Source organism: Mastigoproctus giganteus, chromosome 10 (genome assembly GCF_048544385.1).
Source record: "Mastigoproctus giganteus isolate SK-2022 chromosome 10, ASM4854438v1, whole genome shotgun sequence".
In the NCBI taxonomy this organism is placed as follows: Eukaryota; Metazoa; Arthropoda; class Arachnida; order Uropygi; family Thelyphonidae; genus Mastigoproctus; species Mastigoproctus giganteus.
This window is the reverse complement of record NC_143584.1, coordinates 100,975,540-101,003,244: the sequence shown is the minus strand read 5'-3', so window position 1 is coordinate 101,003,244 and position 27,705 is coordinate 100,975,540. Positions and strand designations below refer to the sequence as shown.

The window sequence follows — 27,705 nt, the reverse complement described above, 5'->3', positions numbered from 1 at the left end:
GGAGGGACCAAACCTCTTAATTCTTGCATGAGCCTGGATTTGTTTATGACGATCCTTTTCAATTATTGATGAACGCTACCAATATAGATTCCCAACACTTTCAAAACAAAGCCAAAGCAGGCACACCTCATACGGTCACAGGAGAACGGTTCCTTGAATCTAAAACCCCTGGGAATAATATGATGGGCTTTACACCGATGTGCAAAGCGTAAATGTTGTCTATTACGGGCTTCAGACAAACAGTTTCTGTGAACTGACAGTAACGCCATACACGTATGGGCCATACATTAAACAAACATTAGAAAACAGGCCTTGTGCGTTGGGTTGCATTATATCATCCAAGTTTCTTGCAACGACCAACTAAGTGGTTAAAATAAATTTATTAAAATAAAAATGATATATACATAAGACAAAACAGAAATAAAATAAGATAAAAGCATTAAAATACAATGAGATAAGAGTTAAAATATAATATAATATCTTATGTATGATATAATAATAATATAAAGCTCTTTCTTCTCTGTGCAAAGATGGCACTATTGTAGTGTTGCCTGCAGATAAGGGGCAGTGCACTGTTGTCCTGGACAAGTTTGAGTATATTCGTAAAGCCCTCGCTTTATTGCAGGATCAGGAGGTTTATGAAGCTGTGCAAGACTCCCGTATTGGAGAAGTTGGAATCTAAAGTTAATAAACTTTAGATTCCAAGGTTTTTAGCTAATAAGATTACCAAGAATGTCCGCTGGAAGCTTCATGCGACAAGTTGTAGACTCCTGCAATTTTATGGACTTCCAAAGATCCATAAACCAGATATTCCTTTATTCACATTGTTTCTTGTTGTCATACACCTACGCCTGAACTTTCTAAACATGTTGCCAAGTTATTAGCACTCCTTGTTGGGAAAACTGTTTACACTGTTTCCAGTAGTACACATTTTCTGCGTATTATTAAATAGTTTACTATTTCTGAGAGCAAGGTTATCGTCTTCTTTGATGTGGTTTCTCTGTTCCTGTACAACAGGTTATTGCCTGCATGAGACGTCTTTTGAGCAGGGATACTCTCTCAATACCACTCTCAATTTGTTACTACTCTCAATCTGTGTTTAACGGGGAACGGGGTCGCATTCAATGACTCTCTGTTTCGCCAAATACAGGGCACAGCTATGGGTGCCCCCTGTTAGTCCTATTGTGGCCAATATCGCCATGGAGGAACTTGAGTCTGATTTTCGTGAACTTATCTATTCCTATCACTCTGTGGTGATGTTATTTTGACGATATTTTTGCAATTGTACCCCGGGGATCAGAATCTGGGCTGCTGCAATATCTCAATTCCCTGTCGCCCATCATTCAGTTTACGATTTAACTAGAGGTTGATAATACTCTTCCTTTTTGGGATGTGTTAGTCCAACACATGGATTTGCATTTAGTAACTTAAATTTTTAGGAAGCTAATGTGCGCAGGCCAATTTACCAATTATGGCTCTGCACCCCCCCCCCCAGTCATTTACATAGCACTGCTCGTACTTCATTCTCCCGAACTTGGACACACTCTAGTTCAACTGGTGACAGGCAATTAGAGATTTCTAAATTTAGGGCTCAGCTTTCAAATTAAGGCTATTCACCTCATTGTCTAGATAAATGTGAGCTTCATGCTCATGAATTTGTTACAAAATCTAACCCGCCTCACATCAATCAATTTATCTCTACTGCCTACATCCCCTATTATCCGGGTGTATCGGAACATCTTGTTAGGATTTTGCATCTCCATCACATACGATGTGTGCAACTTCTGGGAAGGAAATTACAATCTTATTTTTAAGGTGAAAACACCTATTCCTCCTTTCCTACGGAGTGGTTCCGTATACCGTATTATGTGTCTAGATTGTGAAAGGTGTTATGTAGATGAGTCTGGTAGAAGAGTGAAAGATCGGGTTTCTGAGCATGAGGTGGCTCTGCAAACCGTTGCCCCGCAGTTGCCGAACATTATTGGGTTGAGCAGCACAATTCTGATCCTCAACGGGATATTGAAATCGTCTACTATTCACGTGATTAGCGCCAGCACTCATGGCTTGAAGCACTACACACAGCCACCAATAATAGTACTATGAATCGCACGAGGGAGAGTACACTTACACCCTATCATAGAATGTACTGTATTGCAGTGCGATGAGTCCTGGCAATCATCACATGCACGTAATTCTGCTTTACTGCCGCCAGACTCTTGATACATGATCATGCCCAGCTGACTTGTGCTAATGTAAACATCAATACATATCAAAGTACACCATTCACAGACCAGCTGATGAAGAGGTACTTTGCTTCGAAAGCTACTATGTATTTTAACGCTATTATATTATATTTTAACTCTTTTATCTTATTGTATTTTAATACTTTTATCTTATTTTATTTTAATACTTTTATCTTATGTATATATCATTTTTATTTTAATAAATTTATTTTAACCAGTTAGTCAGTCATCGCAAGAAACTTGGATGATATAATGCAACCTGACACGCAAGACGTTTTCTAATAGTCTTCAGATGCTGCAATTTTCAGAAATGAAGCCTTTCTTGGTAAGAGCACCCCTTTGTTCTGTTCACCAATCTTTTTGCCCTTCTCTGTACTCATTCCAGCAGCTCTACATCCTTCCTAAAATGATGCCTCAAGACCTGTATGCAGTATTCGAAATATGGCCCGACCATTATCTTATACAATGAGATAATTACTTCCTTATCCCTGCTAGCAAAATTCCTTTATATCATTGACAAAACCCCTTAGGCTGTTCTGGCAGCCGGTCTGCACTGTTCAGAGAACTTCAGATCCAACTACAATTACACCCAAGTCTTTTTCATTTTCCACTACCTTGTGTGTAGTATCACACAATTGGTACATTACTCAGGGGTTACTGCTACTCACATGCAGTGCTTTGCATTTGCAATATTAAACTTCAGTTGCCATCTCTCAGACCATCTGCCTAAATTTTCTAGATCCTGTTGCAGTAGCATACTGTCATCCTTGTCATTAACCACCCTGCCAACCTTTGAATCCCTTTATCCATAGCGGCAACATGATTTTAATGCCATACTGCTCCAATTTTTACAGCCGTCTTTTATGTGCAACAGTATCAAATGCTTTCCTGAAATCCAACTACAGTTAAACTTCTCCTAACGGACACCTTTGTTACTGGACATCTCTCTACAACGGACATTTTCAAATTCCCCAACTCACCTCCATTGGTTTTAACGTGTTTGCAGCTTCTGTGTAGAGGACATTCTCTGTTACGGATGCGGACAGGCAATCTGCACTGTTTCGTTTAGATTAGCACTTAATTTGATCTCCCCATAACGGACAGCGGGTGAGCACACGGCCCTTTTTCTAGGAATGTTTCTTCCACGTATTGCCTCGATCGTGTGTTTATTTTCTATTTCCGATTCTCTGAATTTTATCAAGGTTTACATCGCGGTTCTAAACCCTTTTTCAAGAATTTTAAGGCACGTGTAAAACTTCTGATGAATTCGGTGTGTGTGTGTGGGGGGGGGGATTTGGTCGGCCTTTCGTCTTTTCAGTTTCGTTCAGTGTCATGTGAAGTGCACAATGTCTTCTCGTAAACATTTAACTTTAAAAGATAAAGTCGAACTCATTAATGCGTATGATCGGCAAAAAAATAGTGTTCGCAATCTCGCTGCAAAATTCAAAATCGGGAAGACGCAGGTAAGCGACATCCTAAAGGGAAAAAAATGAACTGCTCAAACAATTTTGGCAACACGGAAATGATCAGGTTCAAAAATCATTCCCGAAAACTGTTGGACTTCAAATTGACAATGATACGTACAAGTGGTTTTGTCGCGCACATGCTAAAAAAATTCCCATTAATGAGCCTATTATTAGGGAAAAGGCTTTGGAGGTTGTAAAATCTATGGGAGTAAATGAGTTCAAATGAGTGATTTTGAAGCTAAGGATATTTACAACTGTGACGAAACAGGGTTGTTTTTTAAAGCTCTTCCTGAAAAAACAATGAGTCTTAAAAACGAAAAGTGCCAGGGCGGAAAAATTTCTAAGAAACGCTTGACTGTACTATTGTGTACAAATATGCTGGGAAACTTTGAACAACCTCTTGTTATAGGAAAACCACAAAATCCTCGTTGTTTCAAGGGCATAAAGTTGAATCTTTTGAATGTTGACTGGAAGTCTAATTAAAAAGCGTGGATGACACGAGATATCATGAGCGAATGGATAAGTCACTTTAACCAAAACATGATTCGTCAAAACAGAAAAATTATTCTTTTCATGGATAATGCTGCATCTCACCTGCACATTGAATTGTTCAACATTCAAATCGTTTTTCTGCCACCAAACACATCTCCAGAGTGTCAGCCCTTGGATCAAGGGATAATAAAAAATTTTAAACTTCACTACAGAAAATGTGTTTTAAGACATCTCATTGCAAACATGAACGATGTAACATGTGCGAGTGACTTCGCAAATAAACTCAGCATCCTAGATGCGATTCAATGGATTTCCTCTTCAGTAAATGCAATTAGAAAACAAACTGTCGTGAACTGTTTTGTAAAGTCCTTCTCAAACGCAAAAATTGAAGTTGTGAACAGCAATGTGGAGCAACAAGAAGAACAAGAACTTCAACATCTATTGATAATGTACGATACTTCAGCTACAAGTGACCCTGGCTACAAAGATATAGACTCGAACCTCACTACAGAAGATGGTGCTCTACATATCAACGACATTATCATCGATATTTTTCAAGAAGTTCCTCATGAGGATGAAGAAATGGAAGGAGGTCATTCTGTCGAAGAACATATTAACGACGAACCACCGATGAAAATAGAAGAAGTGCTCATTCAAATCAATCATTTAGAAATGTTTTTCGCCGCTGAAGAAGATAGTGAAGGACTTTCGATGGTTTCTTCATTCCAAACAAATGTTGAAAACAAAATTATCAGCCGGAAGAAGGCGCAGAAGAAAATAAGTGATTACTGTATGTATTTTTCTTAAGATAAAGTCATAATATGCATAGCACAATTGTATGTATATTTTTTACAAAAATATTTTGCAAAATCTGTATATAATTTAATTTAATTTTACATTAAACGTTTAACGATTTTTCTTTCTTTCTTTTTTTTTTCTCCCTCAGACTTCTTGTTAGCGGACACTTCTCTCTAACAGACACATTTTCGTTCCCCATGGCTCTCCGTTAAAGGGAAGTTTCACTGTATGTGATATCAAATTATTTTTTTGCATTCAGTTCCTTTGTGACCACAACGTAGTAGTCAACCAAATTGGTCAGAGATTTCTCCTTAATAAATCCATGCATCTGAAGTATAATTGCAACCTTGTCCAGATGATCCTGCATGACTTCATTTACCAGTGACTCCATCAATTTTCCCTGGATCAGAAGTTAAACAAACAGGTCTGTAATATCTCACGTCACCTTTTAATCCCACTTTGTGAATTGGGGATATATTCACACATCTTCAGTCCAAGGGGACTGCATCCCCTGAATCCAAGGTTGCTCTAATAATTATGGCTAAGGGTTTGCTTGCTTCATTCACTGCCTTCCTTAATATAATTGGATAGATCCCATCCATTCCAGGTGCCTTTCTTATGTTTAACTTCAACAATTCTTCTTCCACTTTCCCCCAAAGTTATTACAAAATCATTTAGCTTTCCATTGGAGTTTGATAAACTTATGGCATATCCTTCACTAAAGAATTCCTCATGTGTGAATGTAGATGCAAAATATTTATTCAATTTTTCAGCAACCTGAGCAGGATCATCAACAGTTGAACTATCAATATGAAGGGGAGCAATCTGATTTATCTCCTTCCTTCTAGTGTTTACATAAGTAAAGATGTCTTTGCATCCTACGCCAAAGATTTCTCGTAATCTGCCTTCGCTTGCCTATCTTGCTTTGTGACTTTATGATAGACTAGTTTATATCTACCATAGGCTTCTGAGTTGCCTGATAATTTATATGCATTTCATATATTTTTCTTCTCTGTCATGTGTCTTATTATTTCATCTAACAAACATTTGGGTCTAAACCTTGAACAGTATTTCTTAGTTGGTATTAAAAAACTAGTAACTTTTATGATTATTTCCCTGAATACTTCCCATTTAGAATTTGTTACTAGTAACATCATTGATTGGTCCCAGTGTACAGAATTTAAAAACTGAGACAACTGTAGTCACTTTTACAAAAGCAAAACCCTTACCTTTACCCTTGATGGTAGTTACATCTTAAGTAAATCCCACATCAGCACACTGTGATCAGTCACCGAGTAGTTCCATTATCTGCAGATTCTTAATGCATGAATAATCATTGCTGATAATCAGATCACGAGTATTACACCCTCTTGTTGCCTTTTTACCATGCTCTGTAGAAAACAGTCATCCAATAAATCCACAAAAGTCGTGCTAGTCTGTGAGCGACCAACCCACAAGTTCCACAAAATCCCACATATAAGACATTCTGATTTACTGGCCCACACTATTTCTCTGTATATCTGTTCTTTGTACTCATCAGAGTTAGGCCTATAACACAATCCTTTATTATCTCCACTATCTTCCTTATCGAAAAAGGATTTTAAAAATGTGTGAAGTGCAACAAAAGAGAAGTTATTTTAAAAAAATAATTAAAAACATGTTTTTAAGATAAGAGTTTTCATAGTAGTGTTCATAATAGATTGAAAAGAAAGGTGGCATGAAGAAGTGAACAATTTTGATTCCTTGTCAATTTTTAAGGCTATAAATTGAGCTTCTTTTTTACTGAGTACACAAGTACCCCTTGAAGTAATTGTGCACTCAGGAAAAAAGAACTCCCATCAGAGTGTTACTAGCATCTTCTCAGCACTCTCATCAGAGGGATAATGGCATCTTTTTGGCACTCCCATCAGTGTTAATAGTATCTTCTATCTTCTGCTTCATCCTCAAATTAATACCATCTTCCAGATGTTAGTTTTCTTCTTCATAGTGTCAACTGTAACGTTCACATGTCATTTTCAAATAACTACAGGTACCCAGCATAACATACGCCATCTTTCTGATTATGGCGTAAATAGTTTAATCTAGATCCTTCAGTCATCACCATTGTTGTTTAGCAGTGATATAATTCTACAGCAGTCACCTGTGGGATATATGCCTATGTCTCTATTTTCAGGTGGTTCCCCATCTTCTCCAACAAATATTGCAGCAACCTCCGTTTTGGCTGTAGGTGCATTATATCGTCTCTTAACCGTCTTGTCCAATTGTTGCATTACTTCACCCTTGGTTTGATTGTTTTTCAAGCCATTTTGTTGTTGATTCAGCAGAATCGAAAATATAAAGTTGTCCATATCCTGGCTTATTTGCCTCATTTAGATATAGCAGTGACACCAAATGGTAAATCTGGCCGTGTATTCTAAAACAGTATGGACCATTTCCAGACAGTGATTTAATCTCTGTGCCCATTGATGCGAACAGCACTGCAGAGTTGTATACTTGTATATGTTCTCTGTAGTAATTTGCTTCGCATGTATCCCCTGTAAGCAGCTCTCGTAATAGAGCAGGTGTCTCAGATACGAGAGCTGCTTACAGCTCTCGTAATAGAGCAGGTGTCTCAGATAGTGAAACCAAAGTCAAGTGAAACCTTTTCATCATGACAGCATTTAGTGTATTTAATCGATATGTTTAACTCATGTCCCCAATATCTTGCATTGCAATACTCACAGTTGTAACGCATATTTCCTGTCTTGCTCTTCCACATTAATTACAGCTTGTTGATTATTCCATCCGGTATTTCTATTTGATTAGTCCTAAGGCATTTCGACCGTCTTCTCATTTCCAATCTTGCTTCTCTTTCTTCAATGTTTTCTGCCCATCTTCGTAGTCGTAGTCTCGTTTCAGTCTCTTAGTCTATTAGATCTCTTCACTAATGTTTCATTAGCATTTCTTCTATATTTTCTCAACATTCTTACACACTGTTCAGCCACTTTTACACTTCTTAAAACTTAGAATGGTTTATTAAAATTGAAGACAATTTTAATAAACCATTTTAAAATAAACATACATCGATAGCTTTCGGGCATAGGTTGCCTTTCTTCAGTTGAAAAACATTAGTATAAAAATTAAAAAAGAATGCCCGGTATGGTGGTCATGCGAGGTGAACCACATGAATGGGTGCTGGCAACAATTAACAGTTGGAAAATTTTGGCAGCACATCTAAGCATTTTATATACACCCTCCTGTTCAATCTTTGTAAAAAAAATTATTTTGTTCACAAAAAATTTTATTTTCATTTTCATTTATTTTAGTAACAAAATTTTATTCTCCTTTTTATTTATGTTTATGCTTTTTTTCCATTTGACTTGTGGTTTATATCAGAAATGAAGACATGTTGCTATTTTGCTTGAAATCCTGGCCATTGATGCCTGATGAGAGGCTGGTTTTGTAAGTTGTGTGGCAACATCCTTATTTCGTCAATTTTGTAATTATTTTTCTCTTATTACACATTTCCTTTTGTTACCTTCTATCCCCCTTCTATCACTCTTTATCTACCTCATTTTTTCTCTCACTTTATTTATATAAATCAATTACAAATGAAATACAAACTGTGAATTTTCTGTGAATAAATTTAATTTTTTTTAATTAACCAGCATCAAATCTGCCATTAGACAATCAACGTTCCACTGTATTTTTCTTTATCTAATTGAGAATCAAAACAAAATAATAAATAGAAAGCAGAAAATAACAGATTTAACAGTCAATGTTAACAATAATTGAAGCTTGGCATCTGGGCCTTCCACACAGGTACCAACATTGATTTCAGACAGATTAGAAAGTGCAGAAAGCTATCAAAATGATGGTGCCAACAGCAAACAAAAGACTTTCATGAGCAGGTTATAAAAAATATGGTGTACAGCTGGATTAAGTGCCTAAATTGTGATGTTTTTTTTTTTTTTTTGAAAAATAAAGCACCAGTGATTTTGTGGGTAAAAAAATAATTCTTGTTTTAATTTACTCATCCTTATAAATCTAAATATGCATTTAAGTGATATCTGTATTTATAAGAATATTTTTAATATTTCTAAATTTTTACCCTATTAAGTAATATGATATTTACTTACACCACCAGCCAATTGCAACAAAAAAGCATCACAGCAGCCAACATTATTTATGATGATACGATATGGGAGATCAGATGGTTCACTATTAAAGTCGCCAGAAATGATGCTTAGATCAGCTGTATCACTGGTCATTCGAACAAATTGACTGAATTCAAATGCCTGCACCACACGATGTGGAAGATACTGGTCATTAAGTCTGTCATATTCAGCAAGTAGCTATTAAGTATATTGCAAAGTCCTTTAATCAGAAAGCAAAAATTTCAAAGTCCTCCAATATATTACATCTTAAAAGAATTAAACAACAAAAAAAAAAAAAAATCTTCTAAAAATAACTCATGATTTTTCATTTTAAATTACGTACTTAACACAATTTAGAGTGAAATATAAAGTAACAAATTTTTGAATAAATAATCAAAATACTCTACCTGAATTTTAGTGTATTTTATAAAATTCCAAAATATACTGGACAGATGTCCAAAGCATTTTTTCTCTTAAACACATTAATCACCATGACATCACAACATTTATATCACAGACAGCATATTCTTCAATGTAAAATAAACATGCATGGCTTAGCAAATCAAAATATGATTTTAGTTTAATTTTTTTTTTCTGTTTATTTTTGGATAAGTTATGGATATATGAAGTAGCTTCACATATCCTACTAAAAATAACAAAATTATAAAAGTAAGTAACGCTGTTATTTTTATATTTACTGACATAAATTTAACCTTTATTTTGAAATGCAAAAATTTTTATTTATAATTAACTGATAAAACCACAACTTGTTTGTCTTCCTCACTATACTATAGTAGTTTATGTGATTAAACTTGTTTACGGTCAAAGAAGGTTAAAAATATAAAAGAATAAATACTCTGTGTCCTAACAACAATCAATATAGGTGAGACACCAAACTTGTACCACATGGCTGTTGCTTAGTTTTTGTGATTGTGCATATTCATCCTCATAACAAAGCCATGGCAAAACAGGGCACCTATAGCATGAAACATCCCAATGTACTAACCAATAAACACATTCAAACAGGGTAACAGCAACTACTCTGTGGTCACAGCAGCTGATAAGAGCATGGATACAATGTTTGTACCTCATGGCCTGTTACTATAAAATTTATTAAACTGGCTGTGAAACAGACCTGATGAGAGAAATAACAATAAATATTTAAATTTAATTAATACATGCATTGACATCTCTTCATTAACAATGCCTTTTAATTATATTTTCAAAAAAAAAAAAAAAAATCCGAGACAACAGAAATCTACTTTTAATATTACAGCAACTAATATGTTAATGAAGGTAGCATTCTTTATGAAATCGGAACATGCTGGCCTGAAACTTATCAAAACCATGTGACTTTAAAACAAGGTCACATCAGCTTTTCTCTTAAATGTGCAATGTCTTCTTTTTGAGAAATCCACGAGTTTTGTACAGTTCTCAATGAATGTCATAATGAATTTCATAATAATCTGCAAAAATATATATATAACCTAATAAATGGAAGAATAATTTATTGAAATAAAACACAAGTAATACATGCATTGACTCAATAATATAAAAACAATAAAACAGTGTTAAAAGAATAAAACTAAAAAGTAAATTACTAAAACACACTGGAGCTTTCAGAGACAACCACCTCCTTTGTCAACAGTAAAATTTACTGTGATGGCATATCCTATAAATATCACAGGAAGTTTACAACAGTACCTACAACTGTAAGATCATTGATGACTATCTGCCACATATGCCTGGAAGCATGCCAAATAAAACCATTCACTCCATTCAAGAGGTCCGTAGTCATCCCATTCTACAGCTTTGAACATTGATGAATATCGACTATCAACTATCTGTATTAATAATAATCCAGTGGACCCTACTTTACGATATTAATCCATTCCAGAGACACCATCGTATCGTGAAAATATAATGTGAACCCAATAACAGACTGTGTTTTGGTAATTCATTCCACGACCTTGGAAGTTGAAATTTTCACTATAAAACTAAGCTATTTATCTCTCTAAAACGGGACTTTTATAATGTAAATTGTATATACTGATTAAAAAACTGAAGCACAACACAAAAAATCACTTCAAAGAATGCAAAAACAAAACACACAGCCAACACTCTTTACAAATGCTGCTATTGGCTGAGAGGAAGGACCATGGTCCAGACGGAGACAATTGTAAAGTGAAATCAATCGTAAAGTAAAATAAGTAGGCGCTGGTTAACACAATCAACAGTTAGTCAAATCAGCCGCTTTAGAGAATCAAATTTCAAATTATTAAAATGAGTTACGCTTTCATTGTTATCATACTTTTGGTTTGAGGAATCAGTTTTGAACACCATTGCAATATTTTTATAAAGCACATTTCCAAAGGTCACTACCATAAAACAATAAAAACAATATGCATATTTTGGTTTACTGGGCTTTTGTGTTAGTGCAATCTTTTATAAATGGATAGTAAATTCGATCTTATTGCATTTGTGATAATACAGATAGCTAAAATTTTGTGAATGTTTACGTTAGTATGCTGAAATGTTTCTTCTTCCATGAAATCTTCAATCATATAAAAAATATAAATAAATTTTCGGAATCTTCTCTTCATTCTTATTTTTTTAAGCTTCATAAACTTGGTACTCCGTATCTCACTTGTGCATATGATGTTAGTTGCAATTTGTGTGCCATATTCTTTGTTATTGACTGCTTATCTTTTTTGCTGTTTTAAATTTTACAGTAGTGAAAAGAAATATTGATTAGTTAGTATGTACATATTACAGTAATATTAATTAAGCTATATACATAAGCGTAAATTTATTTTTATTTTGCTAACCTGTGGAAAATAATCTTCCAATTTTCACATATCATTTAATTTTGTTAATTGGTAAGGTAAAGTGCAAATTTGTGCTTTATATCTTTACTTTTATAGCCTATAGATAATATTCCTCCTATTTTCGCTTATCAGAACTGCAGTTTAATAGAATTAAAATTCAGTTCCCAAACATGATCACAATAACTGGTGCTCACTACATATCGTATATGAACAGTATTTTATTATGAAGAATCCATCATAAAGCGATTTGATCATACAGTGAACCAGTCATAAAGTGTGGGTCCACTGTATTATATACTGAAGAAGAAATCTACATGTGTAGTGTAATAATCAGTGACAATACCTATGTAGACAGGAATGGAGGAAGTGTATATTGAGAGCCTTGCACAATCTCATCCCTGGTGAGAGTGTGCAAGGCTCATGAGATAGAATTTTTTTCAGAGTAGTCTGTGCTTGTTAATGGAAAGGATTGCTTCTACAGGGGTGGGATACACTTAAATAGAAAGGGTGCAAGAATATTTGCTGATGCTATCGAGGCAGTGTTAGGTGGGTCACAAAACTGCTAGCTTGGGGGATTCACAGACTAAAAGAATAGCAGTAGCTGCAGGCAGAGGTGAAAATGATTCCTTTGAGGGCATATACTACTCTACAAACTCTCATAGATGCCCATCAGAAGGTTGAGTTGTTGCCTAATTTCTTGACACTCTCTGCACCTAGCGCACACACACAAAGACATTCTCCTTGGCTAGATCATGTCCTGTTCCAGAAAAGCCCGCAAACATTTTACAAGTTGCACATTTTTCTAGGCAGTGATGCGTTGGAGAATCACCCACTTCGGTTCTCCCCCTGAACCACAGCATTCCTGCTATTTTGTGTACGTTGCTTTGCTGCTCTAGTCTGGGGCATGATTTCCGTTTAAATACAATTTAATTAATTAACAATGAAAATTAATAAGGTTAATAAATTAAATTGATTAATTGACTATACTACACTTGATTATGCAACACTATACTATGCTAACACATGACACATATTACGCCATTTAGTTTTATGTTATATCTTATGCTGCCAAGTTTGAGATATATATGCTATCAGATTTAACCGTAACGATCACAATGTTAAATTAGTTATATCCTGAGCTAAATACAAAATATATATGCCCAAAAAGTGATTAAAACCTTCAAACTACTGATATATTACAATTGAAACCCTATTAATCTACGTGCTACAATATTCACGCCGAAACTCCGATAGAATAGCAGACGAGTAGAGAGTCTTAACTTTCAAAATTACTAACTAAATTTAAAAACTAAGCTAACAGACACTACTAAAAGTCTATTTAATCTATTTTTAAAACACAAATTAATATGTTAATCAAAAATACGATAAAATTACTAAAGAAACAGTTATAATTCACAGGAGCTCAAGAAGTCTACTTGTTTACATTACAAAGGTAAATTCCTTTGAGGCTTTGCTTTGATGAGTCAATAAATAGCCTTTACTCTGTTGTTTTGGTAGAAAATACTAAATAAGTTTGTAAGTGCTGGAATATTGTTGCAATACATCATTGAGCCTTCTTCAGAAAAATAAGAAGCCAATTCCTTATCACAATATCTATACCATGAAAAGACTATTCCTGGGAGCTAGCAAACTCTTGAATTTCAGTCTTCACCCTAAAAGCTCTGCAGACCTTAGGATAGATTTAAATCTCTCGTGAGATTATTGAGTTTGCTCTGTGTAAACAGCTATGGTCCAGAGTTGTAAATTTGTTTGTCCCAAGAGTCAATATCAATCTCATCACAAATGTCAGATTCGGGATCTGAAAACATAATAACATGTTCAAGAACTGGTGGAGGTGGTACTTTTAGTTCAAATCCACAGGTTACTGTTGTTATGTTTGTTATTTGGTTTTTAGGAGCATTAGCAACTAAGGCCATATTGCTCCGGGATATGCGGTGGTCATTCCCTGACCTTTCCGCATCCTCCATATTTGGTGGTGACGGGCTCGAACCCCGGTCTAATCAAGAAGCGTGTGCTACGCACTGCTGCTCCTTCCCACCTGGCTACGGAGGCGCGCCACAGGTTACTGGTCTTACAACTAAAGTAATATCATTAAGGTACATAATGCACTGTTTTTACTTCACTTAATAAGATTCTATATTTATGTAACAAAAGTAGTAGTAGTTATTAATATGATCCAAGATTCTCTTCACACCGTGGTCACCTAATTTAATTCTAAAATATGGAGCATATACATTTTTCATAAATGATGTTATATCCTGCCTTTGTTCACCACAAAATACTAATCTTTGGTAACCAAAGTTACATTTATCTTTGTTGTTAACTTTCACAATGGCATTAAAAGCAGATATTAGTTATGATGACAACACAAAAAAAAACAAATGAATGCAGAGGAAATGTTTTGAGGGATTATATATTGTAGGTACCTTATTTACAGGTCTTAACAAAGAAATCCACAGAATTTGTACCTAAAAAAACAAGTTTGGACTTTTAGAATTGGCACTATAAGTACACCCAAAACACCATCAATTTTGGAAAAAATTAAAATCTCCACAGGCCAGTTATTTGGTCCACTTAACATAGATGGTTCAAATATTGATGATCCTGCTAAAGTACCATATTTCCCCACGTATAAGACGCACCCTTTTTCAAAAAATTTGGGATCTAAAAACTGGGTGTGTCTTCTGCTCTTGTTTCGCACTTGTTACCGGTATATCAGGTTATGTTTTGCCACGTTCTGCCCAGAAATGGCTCAGAAAAGATTTTCGTACAGTGCTGAATTCAAGTTAAAAGTGAATGGAAATCGTGCTGCTGAACGTAAGTTTGGTCCTCCTCCAACTGAGAAAACAATCCGAGACTGGCTACGGGGAGAACAAACCCTACTGAAAATGCCATGGCAGATGTTGTTGTTGTTATTGTTGTTGTTTGGTTTTTAGGAGCATTAGCAACTAGGGCCATATTGCTCCGTGAATATGCGGTGGTCATTCCTGACCTTTACGCATCCTCCGTATTTGGTGGTGACGGGCTCGAACCCCGGTCTAATCAAGAAGCGTGTGCTACGCACTGCTGCTCCTTCCCACCTGGCTACGGAGGTGCCCTGCCACGGCAGAAGAAGGCCATGAGAGGCAAGTCAGCAAAATGGCCTAATTTAAAGAGGGAATTGAAGATGTGGATTGAAGAGCAAAGGGCAACTGGAATTCCTGTGTCCACAAAGATGGTTCAGCATGAGGCAAGAAGAATTGCTGATGGAAAAGAAGTTACTGATTTCAAAGGAGGACACAATTGGTGCTTCAGGTTCATAAAACGGAATGGACTAAGCATGCGTACACGCACCAGACTTGCCCAAAAGATGCCTGAAAGCTATGAGCAGAAGGTCCTTGAATTTCATCGTTTTGTCATTTGATAAGAAAGGGGTGAAAACTGTAACTATGAAGACAAGTGGACATGAAAAGAGCCATTATACAGTTGTTTTAGCTTGTTGTGCCGACAGAACCAAGCTGCCTCCTATGCTGATTTTCAAACGCAAAACAATGCCAAAAAGACATTCCTCGAGGAGTGATTGTCCACGTTCATGACAAGGGTCAGATGGAATGAAGATCTGGTTTGAGAAAGTTTGGAGCAGGAGACCAGGTGGGCTCTTACGCAAACCTACCCTATTGGTGCTTAATCAGTTCAGGGCACACATAACAAAAAACACAAAGAAGATTGCTGCAGAGCAAAAAACAAAACTTGCTGTCATAACTGGAAGCTTGACATCCCAGCTCCAACCACTTGATGTCAGCATTAACAAACCCTTCAAAGCTGCCATGAGAGGCGAATGGAACCAATGGATGAAGTCTTCTGGGGACAATTTGACACCAGCAGGAAGAGTGAAGAAACCAACTATAGGAGAAGTTTATACCTGGGCGAAAAGATCCTGGGATAATATCAAGACATAAGATATAAGACAAGACTGAGTTTTAGAAGGATTGAAATCAACTAAGTTGTCTTTGCCCCACTGGAGAATTACCTGGGGATCGGCATTTAATAAATTGGTAGTGAATATTCGAGAAGTTGAAGCTGATTGAGGCAGGGCAAGGTTTCTCAAAATTGGAAGTGGAATGCAATGTGCTATCATTGGCAAAACTATGTTTAGGATTTCCAGTCAATGGAAGGAGGTCATTAATATACAAAAGGAAAAGAGTGGGAGAAAGAACTGAACCTTGGGGGACACAAGCATTAGTGGAGCAGTTAGAAGTCAGAGAGCCATCTACCATCACCATCAGTCACCGATCAGAGAGAAAATTGGATAACCAATTACAAAGAACAGTTGGCAAACCATAAGATAGAAGCTTGTTTAGAAGACCTTCATGCCAAACACGATTGAAAGCCTTTGAGATGTCAAGTGCAACTGCTTGTATTTCCCTGAACTTTAACATTGAATTTGTCCTTAAATGGGTAACATAAGCCAGAACATCACCAGTGGATCGATACTGATGGAATCCATACTGGTGATTATTGATCGGACAGAAAGTTTCTTGGTAGTTTAAGAGTTGGCGGTTAATTGATTTCTCCATTACTGTAGAAAGAGTAGAAGTAATTGCAATGGGACAATAATTGGATTGGAGGGATTTGTCACCCTTTTTAGGAACTGGCTGGATATAAGCAAATTTCCAAGCAGAAGGAAAACCACCTTTGGAATAAGAAAGTGAAAAAAGGCAGCAAAGTACAGGAGTAAGTTCAGAAGCACAGATGTTGAGAACAAGTGGAGAAATACCATCGGGAGTTGGAGCTTTCTTGGTATCAAGATTCATTCAATTCCTACTAACATCCTTTTGATGGAAGACCACGGAAGGCACTGAATGGAGCGTGTTGGGAATGGTGAGAGGTGTTTTACCAAGATCATTAATACATGAGTTGGAAGAAAAATGGGATGCTACCAGGTCAGCCTTATACTTGACTGAAGTGACAACAGAACCATCTGGTTTTGACAGAGTTGGGAGCAGAGATGGGCAAAAGTTGCACCAATAGCTTTGGCAAGAGACCAGAATGCTCAGCTACCATTAGAGCAAGAAACAAGTTTTCTACTCTTAGCCTGTTCAAAATCTAGTTTGGACTGATTAATAACACCTTTACAATTGTTGCCCACTTTAGTGTACGCAGAAAAATGAAACTGAAGAACTGGAAACAAGCCAATTACGATATGCAATGTTCTTGTCTTGAACAGCCTTAGCATATTTACTGGAAAACCAAGGTTGAGATAAAGGACGAGATTTTAAAGTGGAGTGTGGGATAAAGGATTCTATTCCTATAAGAATAATTTCACTGACACGATCTGAGCAAACATTGACATCAGAAGTTTTGAAACAGTAATGCAACCAAGGAAAATAAAAGAAATCTTGCAGGTCATCCAATTCTACATTCTTGTAATGCCAAACAATACAAGGTTGGGAATAACCATGAGATAAATGCTCCATTGGAGAAGAGACAATCACCAAGTTGTGATCTGAGGTGTCTAAAGGACCACTCACTTCGACCGTGTACTTAGAAGGGTTGTTTGTTGTTTGTGAGAAAAAGATAAAGTGTATTGGCTGTATGGTTAGGACTGTCCAGTATTCTTGTAGGTAAATGTACAATCTGTGCAAGGTTATTAGTAATTGCAAAAGCCTCAGCATCTCGACCAGCTGGGTCGGTGTGACTAGAAAACGGAAGCCAGCTGGAGTTGTGAACATTAAAATCACCAAGGAAAATTACCTCACTGTTAAGAAAGTTGGACTGAAGAAAGTCAAGTTGCAAATAGAGGAAGTCAAAGAATTCCAAGTGGTTAGTGGAGTTGGGAGAACGGTAGACACAACAGATGAATTTGACAAAATGAGGCAGAGAGATTTTAAGCCAGAGGAGATTCCAAATTATCAAGTCTCTGACACGGAGATATGCACATGTACCACCTTCGAGGCAAAAGGAATCATACAGCAAATAATTTGGGAAACTGAGATGAGTAGTAGTTGAATCAACCGATAACTGAGATTCTGTCAGAAAAAAGTACATGGGGTTTGGCAGACTGCAAGTGAAAATGAACATCGCTGAGATTAGAATTGAGACCATGTATATTTGTGAAATGAACTAGGAAGTATTTGGGAGGTTTAGATCTTTTCGTAGATAAGTTTACTCTATTAGTTTGACAATTCATAGTGTGTTCAATAGTAAGAAAAAGTGGGGGAGACATGCTGTATGAAGTAATGAAATTTTTCGATATGGCGTACACATGGTAAGAATATACCCAGATCCTTGATATAACGTGGCCTCAACAATGCCTCCGGCATACACACTACTCGGACTTCCTCCAGTCACTATCTGGCAGAGTAGAGGTAGCAAGATCATACACTAGCTGATCCAGAAGCCTCCTAAAGAGTTAACAACAAGTTCGATCCAGTGTACTAACTAGTGGCCGGTCTGTGAACACCGTTTCAGAACTGTTCGTACCCTCAAAATGTAAGGAAGATTGGATCTTGCCATGATGTTCATCAAAGTCATCTGTCATACTGCATGATGGAAGAGATGGGGAAGGGTTGACCAGAACTTAGCTCTGGAGACTAAACATGAGTTTCACCTCTTCAAGCCTCAAATAAGCAAAGTGGTGGTATTGCACCAGTTGATGAGAGTCATCTACCACCTAGTACTGCTTGGTAACACATAGAGGACGGCATTCCTCTATGTGGTGTTGGCACTACACCTCGACCCCTGCTTATGTTGGTTCACACCTGGGTGGTCACCCACAGTGTGCTTGTCCATAGAGGTTATACCCAGGATTACTAACAGACCCAACATCGTGAAAGTGCAAGCAGAGGATTTAGCTGTCAGTTCCATCAGCATTTTAGATTCCCATGTAGCAAGTACAGCTTGTCTGGCATATCTGAGAGGATGTCTTTGACAACCTCAAGATCCATTTAGCACTTCTTTCAAGAATGGAAGTAAACAACCCCATCAAACATTCATCTACCTTCATGGGAAGGCATGCAGTTTCCTTTTCAGCCTTTCAATGCACAAATTAACCAAATGGTATGGAATACTCAATTTTTAGTATCTTGCTACTCCAGTTTTTAGGCCTACCATAACAAGGGCATTATCAACACTAAATGCTAGAAAGTTTTCGAAAGGAATATCACATGGTTTTAGGTTATTTAGAAGATGATTCACAAAGTGCCTTATAGAAGTCGCCATCAGAACTGGCACTAAGAGCACACTGCTTTTCATTTAACATTTGTCTTTTTTTAAGGAAAGGTCACCATAATGGGACATACCTTAGATCCACTTTGATTAATACCATCTGTATCCAATGAAAATAACACATTACATTTTCAGAACCATCATTGCCTCTTCTTTTCTCCCTTTACAATTTCCCTAAAGAATAATGGCTCTTGTTTCTGTTCTTCTGCAACGAGCTATCAGGAAATGTCATCTCCTGATAGCACCTAAATGCTAAGAGCAACTCATATTCTATGATAAATGATGTAAATTAACATTTGGCATATATGATAATATCATTTTCACGGTGAAATGCTATACCTATTTTTGTATTTCTTTCTGCACATCTACATGTTTTTGTACACATTTCTACGACATGTGTTCACACTGCATATGTATTCATACACAGCATAAACATGAACACGTTGTATTCATATTTATTTGTATGCAAATGTCTGATTACATCACAATTCCCTCACTTTAAATTTAAATATCACCTCTACTTACAGTACACAAAGTAAATGTTTTACCTTCTCCAGCTTTTATAATACCTGGAAAAAACTGCATGTACATCTAAAAATTTCAAGTCATATTTCTCTGCCATCTTACTAAAGGATACTTTAGTAAGATGACACTGTTAATTACCTGTACGCACACTGTTAATTACCTGTACACACACACACACACACACACACACACACACACACACACACACACACACACACACACACACAGGTAATTAACAGTAATGCATGCACGCACACAATAAATGTTAAAGTCCCAAATAACAGGGAACAATATTAAGGTGTTGTCCTGTTATGTGTGATCACGTGAAGGATGTTGTTAATTACCTTCACATTACACATAACAAAGAAAACCAAACAAAAAAAAAAAAAAAACAGAAAATAAAAATGCTAAGGTTACACATAACAGAGAACAATACTAAGTGTTCCCAAGACTGAAAATAATCAGAAATTTAAAGAAATTCAGAATTTAATGGCAAAGGTAAAGTGTTATATATATATATTTATTTTTTTTGAAAAGGATAAAAATTGTCATGAAAGTGAAATGGAGAGGCATGGTCAAAACCACAGATTCTCCATCATAAATCCAATGAGCTGGCAGGTATGTATATGTATGAAAATGCTGTGTCAACTATATACTTGCCATTATACAAGAGGGTGAGAAGATGAGTTATTGATTTGTTTAATGGATAATTTCCATTCATCCAGTTTACTTCAGAGGTTATTGTGTGGGGGAGGGGGCAAAAAACTTCCATTTTCTTGCCATTTTAATTTGTAGGCTTGATTTAAGGTATAGGAAGCCCATATAAGAACAGTGCACACTTGAAGCTTGGTCCCACTGACACATCCCTGAGGATGGACTAGAAGAAATCAGATGTGTTGAAGCAAATCTTTAGTGTGTGCCACAAAGTTTCGAATAAGTATATTTGGAATGGGGGAAGGAAAAGTGATGGAGTAAATCATTTGTACTCATTGCTATTGCATACATTCTTTACTGTCTGATTTTATTAGGATGGATTTCAAGGATGGATCCTGAGTCTTATCAGACAAATCCATACAGGTGAAAAATCTCAAGGGATCTGATAACCAATCATGAGATACCATTTTTTGCATAATTGGCAGGGTGGAGTTACACACACTTGTTTCAAGGGTGTTAAGGTTACCTGAGGATGATATGAACGGTTCGAAGCTATCAATGTATTTTGCAGTAATCCGAGTTCAGATTGAAAAGAAAAAAAAAGCACTTCACTACATTGAGAATAAAATTTTTATTAAAAAATATATAAACCCAAATGATTTAGATTAATAATAGTTTAGAAAAAGTTTGGAAAATTTTGAATACAGACATTTTTGCAGGTGGGGGGGGGGTGAAGGGTCATACTTCATAAGTTATCATTAAGCTTTTTCTTGGTGGAAAAAACAATAAAAATCAAGACACCTGCAATCAGCAAAACTATCATGCATTCTGTGTCTAGTAGTATTCCACAATGACCTAATTTCCAAAGAAAATTATTTTATTTGTCTGTTAAGAAATGATTTTTCTTTCTTCACAGTCAAAGGGCTAAGGTCTCAACACTGCTGCAAGGTGCTGCAGTCAGAACACTGCAGCACCTGGAAAGTGTGAAGGCAGTTTTTCCCTTTTCACTGGTTTCACACCACAGAGGAAGAATAAATGTAGCTTATAATGTTTGGTCATTTTCTTTTATCTGCAAAAATATCTTGCAAGGCAATTTAATGTTTTTAAATTTGTTCTAAATTAATAGTAATATAAAAGCTCCTATGCAGTTATTATATATGTACTATTAGTTTAATAAAAATATTCTTAACACAATGAAATGTTATTGGATCTATGTTGCATGAAGGAGAACTGACAGGTTTGTGGCCTCTTTTCAAGTAATGACAATAAATCGACAATAAATGAATCGAAAACCTATATTTGATTATTGACTCTTTGTACAAACAAACAAATGGAAAAATATAGGTTTAATAAAGATTATTTATAATAAATAAAATTTTATTAAAGCTAGATTAAACTTATATTAAAAATATAAGTAGATTTAATATAGTTCTAATACATTTTGTATGAAAACCTGTTGAACTTTTGTATCAATGATTTGGTGCAAATATTGTATCTTGTAATTTACACTTTTTTTTTTTTTTTTTATGTAAACCCCAAACACGAGTGGTATTAGAACCTATAGTACTTAGTACTGTGCTTGGTTGGAGGTTGAGAAGACGAAAGAAGATATTTGTTGACATTGGACTTGAACTTCTGTAGACCAATTTTCAAGAAATACGTATGAAGAAAGGTTGTTCCAGAAAATGGCAGTTGAGTGAATAAACAAGGAAGATGAAAAGTTGGTTCTGTGAGTTTGGAGTTGGACAGTAAATGGATGTTGGATGGTGGCGACACGTGTTCGGACTGTTTCAAAAAAGACAGTGGGAATTATAGAAGCCAATTCAGAAGAACATTGCCCATGGAAGTATCTGTAGAAGAGGCATGCAGCAGAAACAGTATGTCTATGAGACAGCAAGTGGAGAGACTTTGTTAAAGATGAATCATTAATTAACCTAACTGCCCTCTTCTGAATGGAATCGAGAAGCCTGAGAGAGGTTTTGGGGGCACCACCCCAGATGTGGGAACAGTATTCCATGGCAGGGCGGATTTCAGATTTATACAGAGTGAGCAGCTGTTTGGAAGAAAAGTAACGCCAAGAGCGAAAGAGAAAACCACGTTTTTAGATGCAGAGGAAGCAATATTTGTAATGTGCTTGTGCCAAGAGAGATTAGAAGTCACGGTAATCCCCAAAAGAGATATATATCATTTTGCCTAGATAAGCATAGGAGCAGAAGAAACCTTTTTGCAAGATATAAGACAAGACTGAGTTTTAAAAGGGTTGAAATCAACTAAGTTGTCTTTGCCCCACTGGAGAATTACCTGAAGATCAGCATTTAAGGAATTGGTAGCAGATTTTCAAGAAGTTGAAGCTGATTGAGCAGGACAAGGTTTCTCAAAATGGAAAGTGGAATGCAATGTGCTATCATCGACAACACTATGGATAGGATTTCCAATCAATGGAAGAAGGTCATTAATATACAAGAGGAACAAAGAGTGGGGGAAAGAACTGAACCTTGGGGGACAACGGCATTAGTGGAGAAGTCAGAAGACAGAGAGCCATCTACCATCACCCTCGGTGAGCGATCAGAGAGAAAACTGGATAACCAATTACTAAAAACAGTTGGCAAACCATAAGATGGAAGCTTGTTTAGAAGACCTTTATGCCAAACACGATCGAAAGCCTTTGAGATGTCAAGAGCAACTACTTGTGTTTCACCGAACCTTTCCATTGAATTAGTCCATAAATGGGTAACATGAGCCAGAATATCACCTGTGGATCGACACTGATGGAATCCATACTGGCAATCGTTCATCAGAAGGTAGGTTTCTAGGTATTTTAAGAGTTGGCGGTTAATTTATTTCTCCATTACTTTAGAAAGAGTAGAAGTAATTGCAATGGGATGATAATTGGATGGGAGGGATTTGTCACCCTTTTTAGGAACTGGCTGGATATGAGCAAATTTCCAAGCAGAAGGAAAAACACCTTTGGAATAAGAAAGTGAAAAAAGGCGGCAAAGAATAGGAGTAAGTTCAGCAGCACAGGTTTTGAGAACAGGTGGAGAAATACCATCGGGACCTGGAGCTTTCTTAGCATCAAGATTCGGCAAAATCCTTCTGACATCCTTTTGGCGGAAGACCACAGGGGGCATTGAATGGAGCGTGTTGGGAATGGTGGGAATTGTTTTACCAAGATCATTAATACATGAGTTGGAAGAAAAATGGGATGCTAGCAGGTCAGCTTTATCCTTGGCTGAAGTGACAACAGAACCATCTGGTTTGGACAGAGGTGGGAGCAGAGATGGGCAAAAGTTGCGGCCAATAGCTTTGGCAAGAGACCAGAATGCTCGGCTACCATTAGGGCAAAAAGCAAGTTTTCTACTCTTGGCCTGTTCAAACTCTAGTTTTGATTGATTAATAACTGCTTTACAATTGTTGTGAGCTTCGGTGTACGCAGAAAATGAAACTGGAGAAGTAGAAACAAGCCAATTACGATATGCACCATCCTTTTTTCTTGAACAACCTTAGCACATTTATTACAAAACAAAGGTTTAGATAAAGGACGAGATTTTAAAGTGGAGTGTGGGATAAAGGATTCCATTCCTGCAAGAATAATTTCACTGACACGATCTGAGCAAACGTTGACATCAGAAGTTTTGAAACAGTAATCCGACCATGGAAAAGAAGTCTCCCATGTCATCCCATTTTGCATTCTTGTAATGCCAAACAACACGAGGTTGGGAATAGCCATGAGATAAAGGTTCCATTGGAGAAGAGACAATCACCAAGTTGTGATCTGAAGTGCCTAAAGGACCTCTCACATCGACTGCGTACTTAGAAGGGTTGTTTGTGAGAAAAAGATCAAGCGTATTGGCTGTATGATTAGGATTGCCCGGTATTCTTGTAGGTAAATGAACAATCTGTGCAAGGTCATTAGTAATTGCAAAAGCCTCAGCATCACGGCCAGCTGGGTCAGTGTGACTAGAAAACGGAAGCCAGCTGGAGTTGTGAACATTAAAATCACCAAGGAAAATTACCTCACTGTTAGGAAAGTTGGACTGGAGAAAGTCATAGAGCTCCAAGTGATTAGTGGAGTTGGGAGAACGGTAGAGACAACAGATGAATTTGACACAATGAGGTAGAGAGATTTTAAGCCAGAGAAGATCAAAGAGAGGAGTTTCCAAATTGCCAAGTCTCTGACAGGGAATATCAGAACGCACAAGTACCACCTTTGAGGCGAAAGGAATCATACAGCGAATAATTTGGGCATCTGAGATGAGCAGTAGTTGAATCAACCGATAACTGAGATTCTGTCAGAAAAAGTACATGGGGTTTGGCAGACTGGAAGAGGAAATGGACATGGTTGAGATTAGAATTGAGACCACGTATATTTTTGGAATGAATTAGGAAGTGCTTGGGAGGTTTAGATCTTTTCACTACAATGCGTGTAGAATTCTAGTGTTTTAATTTGGTAAATAGGTACCTTGAAAGTTCAAATCACGTAGGCTGGCATTAGTTAGATAATTTTATTATCTATTATAATTAACTTATAACCTGCATAACTGGTGAATTAAATGCATTTAAGTATATCAGTTAGTGTATTCTGAATTATACCGAAATTAAATGGAAATCATTCATCAGACTCACAGGAGTGTTGTTGTTGTTGTTGTTGTTGTGGTTTTTTGGTGCAAGGGCTACTTAGGCCATATTGCACCTATCACCGTTATGAATGTTATATATGCATGGTGATTTTGGTGGTATTACTCAAAAATGATCATATAATTCGATCTTTTTTATAAAGTGAAAGAACTCCAGCAGATTAGCGTCGTTACCTATGATGTGGCAGAGTGTCAAAGGTTCTTTAAGGTTTGGCAGAAAGCTAAAAGAGACTTGGCGGGCAGTGGTGTACATTATACACCACTGCCCGCCACTGACTTGGCGGGCAGTGGTGTATAATGTACACTCAATAAGAATATGCTTCATTGTGAGTGGACAGTTGCACTGTGTGCATTGTGGAGGATCATTACCTGTGAGGAGATAAACGTGAGTAAGATGACTGTGTCCAATTCGCGCTCTGGTTAAGATTACTTCCTCTCTCCTGTTTATACGGAAACTGGAGGTCCACGGTTGCGGTTCAGGTTTTATTTGGCGGAGTTTATTGTGCGTTTGGGCTTGCCATTGGATTCTCCATTGTTCTTTACACATTCTTCGAATGTTACTTTTGTAGTCAATATATGGAACGTCATGCTGTAATAATTCTCTGTCGGATGGATGTTTGGCGGCATAGTCTGCACATTCGTTTCCTTGTATCCCAGCATGGCCTGGGATCCAACAGAAAATGGCCACTCGTTGTAGTTCTTGAAGATGCATCAGTTTCGATTTTATGAGCTTTATTAAAGGATGTGTTTTAGAAGAATTGTTCTGTAAAGCTATAATCGTACTCTGGGAGTCCGTATATATCATGCTTTTATGGATGGCCAGATGGAGGATATTTTCCACTGCAAGTTTGATGGCGTATAATTCAGCTGTATAGCTGCTGCATTCATTGGGAAGTGATACGGAGAAGGTTTTATGAGGGAAAATGGCTGAAGCACCCACTCCACACTCAGATTTTGATCCGTCAGTATATATTTTTGAAAAATGCAGATAATTTTGTGTATGGGCTATATGGAGTTGTTGTATATTAACATTTGCAAGAGAGTGTTTTCCCCAGTTTAGAAAATAATTATCACAGAGTGGTTTAATAGACCTCCATGGGGGATCCGTACTGCTTAAATCTTGGAGAACTTTATCGGGATCTATATTCCAAGTTTCTGATAATGCTTGAGCTCTGAGAGCAAAAGGCTGAATTGCTCTAGGTTTATTTCTATAGAATGTTGTGAACTGTGGTCGTTAAGTATTGGCCTAATGGGATGGGTAGGTAGACTTTGGATTTTAGTTGTATAGTTAAGAATTAACATCTTTCTCCTGAGGGTTAGAGGAAGTTCATGAGCATCAATATCAATATGGCGCCTCCGTAGCCAGGTGGGAAGGAGCAGCAGTGCATAGCACATGCTTCTTCTTAATTAGACCGGGGTTCGAGCCCGTCACCACCAAATACGGAGGATGCGGAAAGGTCAGGGAATGACCACCGCATATCCCGGAGCAATATGGCCTTAGTTGCTAATGCTCCTAAAAACCAAATAACAACAACAACAACATGAGCATCAATATAAAGACTTTGAACTGGTGAAGTTCTATAAGCGCCTATAGAAATCCTCAGGGCAGAGTGTTGAATTGGTGCAAGTCGCGCTAGCATGCTTTCCCTAGCAGAATCATACACTGGGGCACCGTAATCAAGGCGAGATCTAATTAGGGCTCTATACAAATGCAGTAACGTGTACCGATCTGCACCCCATGATGTAGAAGAAATGACTCTGAGTATGTTCATTTTTTTCAGGCAAGACGTCTTTAGATGTTTAACGTGCTCTATGAAGTTCAACTTACTATCAAAAGTCAGACGAATGCTGCTCACAACTGAGATAGGCTGATTTGTTAAGTGTACTTCTGGATCTGGATGCATCTTCCTTTTGTTACAAAAGTGAACTACTTTAGATTTTGAACAAGAGAGTCGATACCCATTCTGTGCCATCCATAACTGAATATTATTAATTGAAATTTGGAGCTGCCGCTCAATGAAAGTCATGTTTTGAGAACTGCAAGAAAAAGTGAGATCATCGGCATAGAGGTATGAATTCACAGTGCTGGGCATATATTTAGTCATATGGTTTATTCTTATTGCGAATAAGGTGGCGCTGAGCACAGAGCCTTGTGGGACCCCTTCTTCTTGTATATATGTTTGAGAGAGAACTTGTCGGTATCGGACTTGGAAAAGATCTGTGCTGAAGGAAATTCAATATGAAGTACGGTAAGTGGCCTCTCAGGTCGAGGGAATGCAGATCTCTTAGGATACCAAAACGCCATGTGGTTTCAAAGGCTTTTTCTACATCAAGGCATACCATGACGAGATGCTCATTTCGAATGAATGCATTCCTGATGTTTGTTTCCGCTTTGACCATGAGATCCAGGGCTGATCGATTTTTCCTGAATCCAAATTGATTGTCAGAAATTATATTTTTAGAGTCGAGAAACCAAGTAAGTCAACGGTGAATTATTTTTTCCAGGGTTTTGCTTAAGCAGCTGGTGAGAGAGATAGGTCTATAGTTTTCAGGAATGGAATGATCTTTTCCTGGTTTTGGAATTGCTATTATATAGGAATGGTGCCAGGAACTGGGGAAACAATGTTCAAGAAAGATGCGATTGAAAAAAGTGAGCAGTGAAGAGACCGATTCTTTATTTAAGTGTTGGAGCATTATGT

At 37.0% G+C, this 27,705-nt stretch overlaps 1 protein-coding gene across 1 annotated transcript in view; it reads right to left on the bottom strand.

Moving 5' to 3' along the window:
* nSMase (neutral sphingomyelinase) overlaps positions 1-27,705 on the bottom strand; it is a 205,070-nt gene that overhangs the window by 57,655 nt on the left and 119,710 nt on the right. The window contains exon 5 of the mRNA XM_090382988.1: positions 9,118-9,333. Coding sequence (XP_090239114.1) covers positions 9,118-9,333 — 216 coding nt within the window. The remainder of the gene's footprint in view (positions 1-9,117; positions 9,334-27,705) is intronic.